The 11,256-nt window shown below is 41.7% G+C and overlaps 1 protein-coding gene across 1 annotated transcript in view; it reads left to right on the top strand.

Annotated features, from left to right (window-relative positions):
• Positions 1-10,932, top strand: part of kif16bb (kinesin family member 16Bb) — a 25,638-nt gene extending 14,706 nt beyond the window's left edge. The window contains exons 15-19 of the mRNA XM_034898486.1: positions 249-331; positions 1,999-2,087; positions 6,075-6,242; positions 7,688-7,760; positions 8,421-10,932. Coding sequence (XP_034754377.1) covers positions 249-331; positions 1,999-2,087; positions 6,075-6,242; positions 7,688-7,760; positions 8,421-10,682 — 2,675 coding nt within the window. The 3' untranslated portion in view covers positions 10,683-10,932. The remainder of the gene's footprint in view (positions 1-248; positions 332-1,998; positions 2,088-6,074; positions 6,243-7,687; positions 7,761-8,420) is intronic.
• The last annotated feature ends 324 nt before the right edge of the window (positions 10,933-11,256 follow it).

Here is an 11,256-nt window from a genome sequence, read left to right on the forward strand (position 1 = left end):
CCCCCCCCCCCCACCACCTTTTGTGCATTGCAGATACTATGCCCCACCTCCTAAAGTTTACCTGGTGGACTTTCAACACGATTACTGTCATTTGCATCTGTCTTGGAACGCATAACATCTTGCCTCTGTCAGTCTTTCTTACACTCTGTTGCATAATTCAGTGCTAGGTACAGCAAATGGTAAAGCTGATAAGTGAGTTAGTGATTTGCCACTTTTTTTCACGCCATACCTCTTTGGTTCCCTCCTAGGTGCCATCACACAGCTAGGAGGAGGAACCATATTCCGGTTTTACCACCCGAATGAGGCTGCCCAACTCAGAGAGCAACACCAGGTATAGATACCCAAAACCACGAGACAAGCCCGGTTTTGTTTTCATGCTATCCTTGTCTTTTTGTAAAGCTGAGGGAGCCTTTTTTAGAAAAGTTCCTGCCACAACTGCATTTTCTGCTGGTAAGGTTTTGAAAGCCAGTCAGCATCATGCACTTTGTTCCCATAACTACTAGCTGTAATATCTGCTGCTTCAAACATTGCTCATGTTGAACTCAAATTCCCAGTTCACTCCACATGAGAAACTCCACAACACCACTAGTTTGCAGATTACATGCAGATTCTTTCTAACCAGAATAAGAACTGCTGGCCACTTTTCAGCTACTGCTTGTTGTGCCTGTTTAGCATTGAACTCTACTTTTTAGTTCTGATTAATTTGCTCACAGGTAAAAGTGCTAGACCTGCACATCATGATCAATCTCTCCACAAAATTGAATTGTTTTCAACCTTGGAGAAGCTCTCTGCTTTTTCTGAAAGGATGCCAGGTGCATCAGCTTTCAACACTGGCTGCTTTTTGTCCAGCTTGCAACAGCTCCGTCTTGGCTTTCATTCACTTTCATGTGGTTTTAAAGAAGCTTTGTGTGAATGCACACTTTCTCCTGAGAATACCACCTGTGTTTCTCTCCAGTCATTTGTTTTATTGTTTGAGTATTATGAAGTTTTAGTTACATGAGTGGGTGTAAATATAAAAACCTGGCTGGTAAACAAAGTGTTTATGTGCTGGTCAGAATTAAATGTATCATTGTTTATTATGGCTTTATATGTTAAAACTGAAGTGGTGAGTTTAAAGGTTTGTGGTGTCACTGTGTTCTTATCAGTGCAGTTAGGTTAGTCCGTCTAAACCGGCTTACTGTAAAAAACTCATGTGTGGGTTAGTGTTTGTCAGAAGGCAAATGCAAGCACTCTAAGGGGATGAATACTCTTTATACACAATTAATGAGCATTGATAATTACAGGATCTGAAAAATATTACTATAATGTGGACCCTCAATGTATTTTAAAATTAAGTATCTACCTGCCTTAAACTCCTTTTGAGTCCCCTTTAAGTATGTTCTCATGTGCTTTATATTTTATGTTGTGAAATGGGTTCACACAACCATTTATAGACACAGCTGTACTTCTGGTTTTTGACAGCTTTCTGCTCTCTGTATTACTGAAAATTGCACACCATTACAGCCAAGTAAATCAAACATCCAGGTCCCGCTGTGGTTCCAGATGAAGTCTTAGCCATTCATTTTCTAACAGTCATTCCACATGAGATGGTCTCAAAAGTTCCACATTTGCTCAGTCTTAAAACACAAATGGAATGAAAAGAGTAAATTCAGTTTGTAATTTTTTTTTTTTTTTTTAACTATATTTCAGTAGTGGCAAGTTGTAACTGAATAGTTCTTAAGAATCTGAAAAACCTATATAGAAGCACAAGAATGGACCTGGTTGCACATTACAGCAGCTTTCACAGAATGCACAACACTCTTGTTAGATTTTGACATTTGTCCAAAGCTCTTCAATCTATCCTCATGTTTTGTGAAGAAACATTCTCATGAACACTGACAGCATATACAATTATTAAACCATTGCATAACTGAAAATCTATCAAAAGTTAGCTGTCACTCATTACTCCCACTCGGACAGATTTACGTTTCAGTGCTGTCTCATTCCGTTTGTCTGCAGATCGGGCTGCGGTCTGCCTTCAGCTTGCCCTTGACTGACACGTCCAAATCGACTGAGAATCTGTCCAAGGTGATGCAGCAAAACCCAGGGTGAGACTCATGCTGAAGTGTGTTGGTGTGATAGCTCTCTCTCTACTCAGTGTGACCCAAGCATAACTGAACCCTGTCCACCTCAATCTCCACAACGTGCCTGCTTATTGAGCAGCATTCATTGGGTGCATAGAGCAACTCAAAGCCATAAATCATGGCAGCATTTCTGTGATGAGAAGGGGGGAAACATGCAAACAGCCATTGTCAGGTTGCTTCATGTTCAGGTTGCTGAGCCAGTGGAAAGGTGAGCCTTCTGCAGCCTCTAAAGGCCTCTAGTTCGGTAGGTTGTGCACTTTTGTGTCCCATTTCCAAAGTTACTGCAATGCACTAAAGTTCAGCTCCCCCAAATTCCCAGACTGATTGGAATTGAAATCATTCCACTTTGCTTCTCTTAGTCCACATACAGCGGCAGATGATGCAAGCCACTGTTATAAGTTTTGTTCTAAAGCTTTTGTTGTGTCACCAAATTTAAGTTTGAGTTTTTATTTCCAGAAATGACATGTTGAAATTTACAGTATGTGGTCAAAATATAAAAAAAAGGCTTACTTGAAAATGTACTGTTTTTGGAGGTATCAAACGTGCTAGGTGGGCAAATTTTCTTATCCTCGGTAAAGTCTCATAACAGAACCTTTTTAATTAACATAATACATAAACTTTCCTTAACTTAAGCTTGTTAAGTATGCCTTTTTGATTTGACATTTTGCCACAAAGTTATGTTGAAGTGGCAAAGGACTCTGTATTAAAAGTCCTACTGTAGACACAGCTGCAACTAATACTGTCACAGTAACTTTTGATTCAGGTTAGTTCATTGAGTTATGACTTCTGTAAAAATGTATAATCAGGATAATTTCAGAGAGAAATATATATGCACAGTGGCTTTTACTAACTAACCCTGTGTTAGTGCTAGCTCCTCACTATTATTTACCATTTCAAAGAAACAGAGCACATTTAGGTCCCGCCCCCACCAGAGGGGAAAAGAACTCTCCGGTCTCCGTTGACTTGTATTGCGTGAAGATGCCTCCTTAATTTTGTCTGCTAGCAAACAACGCAATGCCTCAAGTCTGATGTCTGGTTATATTAAGTTTTTATAAGTTGCCAATCCGAAACTTGTAACAAAATGCTTGCTGCCAACAAAACGTTGGCCATATTGTTAGTTTAGTGTCAGATAACAATTCTCCCTGGTGATTCCTCACGTCTATCCGTTTTCATCTTTAAAGCTCAGTTTTTCAGATCAGCAGCTTATAAAAACTTGAGTTGTGGGTTATTTACCCTGTTGGTAGTAAATATCACCACACTGCAGTCTTGAAGCATTTTGGCTGTTTGCCAGCAGACGAAATTGACAAGAAGGCACCTTTGCACTGTAGCGAGCCGAAGTCATGACCCTCTACTTCCGGTCCATGGGATCGAAAAAATATGAACAAGGGACGGGAGACTTTTTTTTTTTTTAAATGCTTTTTGAATTGAAATTCTATTTTGAATATCTATTTCTATTTGTTTATTTTTTAAACAAAAGTGCAAATCACCGACGACACCAACACACAGAAAAAACACTACACACACCAAAGAAGGCCCAGTGCACCTTTTCCACCTTTCCTTGCGGTCAAATGTTAGTTTATTGGTAAATTGTTGAAGTATAAGACTTTGGAAAAAGTAATTAGACTACACACTTCAATGTTGCATGGATAACGTCTCGCTGAAGCTATGTCTGTGTGTATGTAACGTTGGTGAAATGAGCACAGGATCTTCCTGGTTCTTTTGCTTATCTGCTGAATACACTTGATTGGATAAAATATCAGGTAAGATAACGTTACATGTGCTGTGGAACAGAGCTAGCAAGCAAGTTGAGCATCAAGCTAGGTGATGTAAATTGTGTGAGAAGATATGTAGTTCACTGAGCGATTTCACACAACTAAGTGGTACTATGAAAAACCTATGGCAAACACTTTTTGGGTTGAAAAATTAGTTTTTTAAATTGACAAATTTGGATATTTGTAATTCATTTCAATTCAAACTGATCAAAAACTAATTTGTCTCTATTGTTCATATTTTCTTCTGAATTAAGCTCCCATGAGGTCCACTGGAAGGGGCATAACTTTGGCTCTAAGAGCAGATGTTGTTGTTTTTCCTTCTCCGTTGGACGTGGCTTTCAGAGCATGACGGGATGTGCTCTGTCTCTCTTAACGGCACTTTTCTCAAACTACAACAGCCTACCAAACTCAGACATTATGTTTATGATCTTTATACCCTGCCATTGCCTTGGAACTGTGTGACAGGCCATTGATCTGTCAGTGTTCATTGAATTAGTGCCCAAAATCCAATTCACTCTTGAATGATTCACCACCTACTGAAGAAGCGAGCAATTTGAGACCCTCCCCTGGTCTCATGATCCATCTGATAAGCCTGATGTTTTACAACATGTGGCGCTGTCTATTTAATTTCCCTCCCAGTGCAGTATCCACAAAAAGCAGCGCTTCCACTTAGGTGATTCATACTCAGTCAGTCCCGACACCAGTAACATTGTTCCCATCCCACTGGTGGGGGTGGGGGTGTGTCTAACTTTGGAAGTGGTTATAGCAGATCAACAGCAGGAATGACTGTCAGCAGAAAGCTGTTAGAATATGGCAGTACAGCACATTGTCATTTAGACTGGTTGTTTGATTCCTCTGAAAGCACTATAAAATATGTTAACCTCCCCTCATCTGGCACGCTGACCAATCATCTGTTCAAGCCCTCAAGATGTAATGAAAGTGAAGGTCTTTTTTTTATATTTCTCTCTTAACTTAGATATGTATTCCATCCGTGTTTGTGTTTCATAAACTCCCTTGTAGCAAGGTCAGAATTTATCTCGGTTTGCCCAATCATCTTGGAAATAACACTCAGTGGGAAATAAGAGCAAATCATTTGAATTCAAACACTGATTGTGGATATCTGTTCAGCTCTGGGAGGGACAGCAGCTATCATTGAACTGACCTGCTGTTGCTTGAGGGGTTATTCCTTTGCCACAAAAGCAACCTGCCTCATTATCGGCCACATCGGCTGAATCACAGACTTTCCCACTTAAGAGTTAGGAAAGGAAGAGGCTAACTGCATTAAAAACGCCAGACCTGTTCCTTAAAGCAAGGGAACACTTCACAGGTTTGTATTTACCCAGATCTTTGATTCACTGATTTGAATGCATGAAATGTCAGTGTATTTGTGTCCAGCCTTGGCCTGAGGTGCAAAAAATGTAGCTTTTAGTTTAGAAACATAAGATGAATACATCTGCAAAAGACAGGAAAGGGCCTTTGTCTGTTCTGTAAAGTTTCAATGCTTTGTATAAGTGTATGAATTCATGACCAGCCACAAGACCCACTTCTTACCTACTTGTAAAAGTTGGCCCACTTGATTCATTCTTTATTAAATGGACTGTGTAACAGAGGCTGTATGTAGAAGTGCAGCTCTTTCAAACCTAGAAAGTCTGGACTCTGAGAGCTCCCAGTGATGGAGCGGGCCAGCTGGTATGCAACCCATGCAGCTTTTAATGGCCACCTTGGCTCTGAAAGTCCCTCATCTGACAACCCTCTCTACCATCTCTTATCAGAAGGCCAAGTGGACACTTTACTATTGGCCTCCTCTGCCCGCCGACAGGCTGTTACTAAGACCTTGAGTCTCCTGAAAGTGTTTTTTTATACTGGTTAACATCCAGCACTGTCAGAGCTCCTGTGCCACATAACACCTCCGGCCATTAGCTTTAGTGCAGCTAGAACAATCTCACAAACCCTTCTAGCGCGGAAGGTTGTGTTTTTGTTGTATTTTTTTTATTAATTTCCGTGTCATTTTAATTTAAGCTATTATAACATTCCAGGTTTTTTTGTCAAATATCTGTTTGAGTTTCATAAAAATGAACTGGAAATGTTTAAAAAATGGTACGAGATGTGTGAGAATGGTGTGTGTGGAAGGATGTAGGACTTCGATAAAATTAGTGTGCATGTATGATGTGATGACTAGGATGAACAAGAAGCTCAACCAGAAGGAGGTGGAATGGCAGCAGGTCCAAGAAAATCTGAACCGATGCAACCAGGACATCAAAAGACTTTCAAAGGATAACAGTGGGGCTCCCCATCAGAGAACAGAACAGAAGACAACGGGGGCAGAGATGGAAGAGACTGGCAATGGGTGAGTATGGGGGAGGCAAACTGTGCTCTCCATGGTGATGGCAACAAATCTGTTTGTGTACCAGTTTTGTTCGCAGTCATTTCACAGCAAGAACCTCTGCATGTGAGCAAAGTGTGTGACAGAAATATACAATGGATACAATGTTGTCAGATTCTTTGACTGGGAATCCCAGATCAGTGTTTTTCCCATTTAGTCATGAGTTTTTGTTTTTTTTTTATATATAGAGCACATTTAAAACCAGCCTAGGCTGAATAAAGTGCTGTATAAAGTTACATTATGTTATAAAAACAAAGGATGACAAAAATATAGACTCGGTGAACATCAAACACTTCTTTAAAAATGTCCTTAAAACAACGGATATGCCAAAGAATAAAGACGTGTTTTAAGATGAGAGAAAGATCTCTGCAGTAGAGGTTGTTCCAGTGTCTGGGGGCCACAACGGAGAAGGCATGATCACCATTTGTTATCTGAGACTGTGGAATAGCTAAAAGTAACAGATTAAGATGATCTTAGGTTACAGGGGGGATGACTTAGGGTAAGGAGATCAGCTATAGAGAAAGCGGTCAATCCATGTAATGCCTTAATTTTCAGGTAATGTTACTTGTTTTTGATTTCTATATTTGACCGGTAACCAGTGAAGAGAAGCAAATATCGGAGATATGATGCCTCCTTCTGGTACCAGTCAACAATCTAGCAGCCGTGATAAAGATGATTGGCAAATCCCAGAGTACAAAGAATTAAAGGAGTCAATACAAGACAAAATAAGAGCATGAATGACAGTCTAAGTCCTTGCAACAGAGGAAGGATTTTAGTTTAGCAATAGTCCTGAGATGAAAAGCCACATTTGACAACAGAACTAATTTTTGTCAAACTTGCATGCTGGGTCAAAGATGAAACCTCGCAAAGTACAGGACAGGCTCTGCACTGAGCCTCAGGATCTGCAAAAATCCTTTAATCGTCACGAGGACCTGCGCTGTGATGTTGTCAATGCTTTAGCGCTCCCGCTTTCCCCCCTTGTCAACCTGCTGCAACACACAAAGCTCAGCCAAAGCCTCTGTTTACTGTCAGAAATCATTCTGAGCCGTATATTTGGTTTCTGCGCCCCCCTCTAGAGTGAGTATTGTATGTAAATCCTCAAATCAACATGCACAGATTCTATTTAATTTCACAGCTAGCAGAGTGGCTCTAATCTCGAGCCATTTGGGCTGTTTACTTTTCAAATCTAATGGATGGTTTGTTTTTTGTAAAGGGGAGGAGTGGCGTTGTTTTGCCTGCAAACGGTATGAGGTCTCCGGTGTCACAACCCGGCAAATATTTAAATTTGCTTTTGAAAACACAAATCCTGGCAGCCTGTATGAGCATAAAAACACAGCTGTATTGTGCACACGCCTTGTTTTTGATAGAATCTATAATTTAATTCTTGTCACTTCACTGTCCTTTTTCAGCCAGATGGATACGCTGGATGAAGAGTCCAAAGTGCCAAGCAGCCTTCTTACCTCAGCCACAATAGAGACTACAGTATGTATTCCTATTTTATTTGTTCTAGGCTTACAGAAAATCACACTTGATTAAGTACAATAGAAATAAATGTATAATCTATGATTAGTTTCTGCATGTAACTAAATATGATTTGTTTCTAAGAAATTAAATATAATTTGTTTTGGGTTTATTGAGCCACCATGTTGCCGCAACTGAAGCGCTTGTCCCTTTTTGTCTTTGAAAAACTAAGCCAATAGTCAGTAGCCCCCCCTTCCCCCAGCGAAGCCCAATCCAGATTTTTATGAGGCATGAAATACTTTTTCCCTTGGCTTGTTTATTATGCACATATTTTCTTTAAAAGCCCTACAGGAAAGTGTAATAGGGTTTAAATGACACTCATTTTGTGAAAGCTTATTGCAATAAGAGCACTTTTGAACTATTTGTTTATACATGTACCTTTTTATTTTTCACTCCATTTTCCTGTGCATGTATTTATGTAGTCAAATATAATGAATACATAAATAAAGATGCGTTTTTTTAAAGGGGGCTGGGTGAAAGATATTTTAATGCCTTCCTAGCATTGGCAGTACTAATTTTGTACTCCATTGCACAGAAATTTTGGATTACTGTCTAAACTCCTTTTGGCATTTTATTTCCTCATTTCTCCTTTTCTCTTCCACTTTACACAATATGAACTAGGCCAAACCTGGAAAATATCCTGTCCATCACACTACTGAGTTGGACGGAGACACGCTACAGGGCGGGATAAGCACCAGGGATGGCCAGGAGCAGGACAGGCACATGTGTCATAAATCAAGGCCAGGGCTCATGTCTCATTGGCTGTGGAGTAAAGCTCAGAATGGCGCTAGAGTTGCAAGTTGTAAAGGAAAGAAGATTTGGTCAGGGGATGCCAGCCTCCAGGAGACAAGTGTCCTGGGCCTGGGTGATGGATGCGGCACAAAGCCAGAGGGGAATGCTAACGAGATCAAAGGCATCGTGGCTGACTGCTGCAAGGAGAGACCTGGCTCTGGTGGGAGCTCATTAGGCAGCATGTCCCACCTGCAGAGCAGCAGAGAAACAGGCTCCACGTCTGTCCTCCCACAGACCAGCACTCCTTCTCAGCTCGACATAAGGCCTCTCAGCAGTCAGGCAGCCTGCTGTCCACCTGAGGAAACTACCTCCAAAGCCCAGTTTAGCTGTGGAGAGATGGCTGGACCACGGGGTTTGGAGGAGATCCCGGGGGTGTGTGCGATCAAGACAGCAGCACCCACAATTCAACACTCAGGCCTGGGCTCTTTGGTCAGCAGAGCTTCTTGGATTGTACAGGATGCAGGGCGTCTCCTTTGGAACTCTCCCACAGTATTGCAGCAAGTCAGGGAAGAGGGACTACATCCTGTTGGGGCCCGCTGGTCCAGTCATGTTGTCTCTCTGGTCAGGGAAAGCAATTTTCTGTCTATAGTGAGGGACAGCCAGGTCTTCTCCATGGTTAAAGGGAGCTTGGTCTTCTCTTTGTTAAAGGATAGTCACATTTTTTCCATGGTGAAAGATCTTCCTCTCATACAGTACATCCAGATGGAGATAACTCAAAACCTTCAGCCTGAGGAGGCAGCTCAGATGATTCAAGGCTGCATTATTCCTGACACCACACGACTTCCAGTCCCAACACCAACACAAACTTTTTGCAGGGTAGAAGAATTGCCAGATAGCGTGCCACTAATCCAAGATATGTCGACAAGGAATAAGAGTATTGGGGATCTGCGGTTACCCCATAATCAAGTCATGGCTGTTATTCATGCAAAGCAGGGAGACAAACTGTCTCCAGAGCTATTGCCAGTAAAACACATCAGTGAGCCAGAGGTTGCCCATGCACCTGGAGACAAAGTTCAGGCATTGGCAAACACCAGGACTGTGCAGAACAAAAACAATGTCAAAGTATTTACTCAAACATTGATAGAATTTCCTGATTCCATTTTGAAGCTGCAAACTCTGCCATTGCCAGACATGATGGACACTATACAGTCTATCATCTCCACCCCGGTACTCACCTTCCAGAAGATTGTCTCACTCTATTGGCTGAATGTTGCTAAACGTAGCCAACCTGAGCCCCGTCCTGCCTTACTGATCCTGTCAGAGACTGGCCTCTACACGCTGACTACTGACTCTGGCCTCCTGGCTGTGTTCCATCAACTCCCCTTGTTGCAGCTGAAAGAGGTGCAGATAGGCTTAGCAGGCCACAGTCTGCGTTTGATGAGCACTACAAAGGAAAGCATCCTGGCTGTCTACACCCACAGCCAGCAGCTTACCAAAGAGCTATGCTGGGCCATACTTGGTGTCACCTGCCCTGGGGACAACAGGGTCTCTCAGCACCCGCTACTCCATGGAGACTTGATGAAGTTGTCTTTAGACTGGAATGCCTGTGTACCTGACTTGCTGCTGGATGCTGGTTTAAGGATTCGCTGCCAGTTTCAGAAAAGTCTTGCTGATCTGGTTTACCTTCTTCATTGTAACTTGGATCACAAAACAGTAACTCTGGGCGAAGTGCGGCTCTTACTATGCACGGGTGTAAGGGTGTGCTTCAGCCCCAGTAGCCACACCGAGGCTCTGGCCCAGCTTTTACTCACTGATACCCACCTTGGCCTAGTGCAGGAAGATGCGGTCTTTCACCCGACTCCACACTCAGTCACCATAGCGCCCTGTTGTCCCCAATTCCATGACTTAACTCTCCGCCAGCGCTCAGATGTGCGCTGTGTGCTGGTGCATGATGAAGACAAGCGTGGAGTTGTCAGACTGGATGTAATCCTGTCAAATGTGCGGGGCAGGGGTCACCCTGAAAGCGTGACTAAGGCAGCTACCCCGCTTGCAAAAGCTTCAAATTCATCCTCGAATGCAGAAGTGTGGAAATTAACTTTCAGTTGCTCCTCTGAGGCCGCCTGCCTGATTAATCACTTGTCAAATGTCTGATCAAGGACTGAACAGCCAGTAATGAACAGCCCAGCTTGAAAACACTCACTCACAGGGAGCAAAAGTGCATCCCAACCAGACAACGCAAAGGACATCTTCACTGGCAGATGACAGTGAAAACTATGACCTAGTTTGAAGTTTCTGTATTGATTTGTTTCTCTAGAAGTTTGTTATTTTAATAATGCATGGCTTTAGCACTTTTATCTTTAAAACCCTTGAATTTCTTTGTTTTTGCATTGTTATTGTTCTCCCCCCCGTATCTTTGTCAAAGAGGCTGTCAGTTTAATGCGGGATGTTTTATATAATTAGGGGTTATAGGTTCAACATTAAGGATTAAAACATGTTTGTACCTGTGTCATTTGTTTCATGGGCATAGTAATTGTTTTAAAAAAAATGATCTTAAAATACAAATCCCAGGAAAATTATCTGTTATGTTTAATAGGGTGTGTGTGTATATATATGTATGTCAAGTTAAGGTTATTTTATTTTAAAAATATATCTAATGAAATGGATGTGTGAATATCTTTGTTAAAATAAAAGGAAGGTAAATCCACTGCTGCTCTGAAGTTGTGTT

Source organism: Etheostoma cragini, chromosome 17 (genome assembly GCF_013103735.1).
Source record: "Etheostoma cragini isolate CJK2018 chromosome 17, CSU_Ecrag_1.0, whole genome shotgun sequence".
NCBI lineage: Eukaryota > Metazoa > Chordata > Actinopteri > Perciformes > Percidae > Etheostoma > Etheostoma cragini.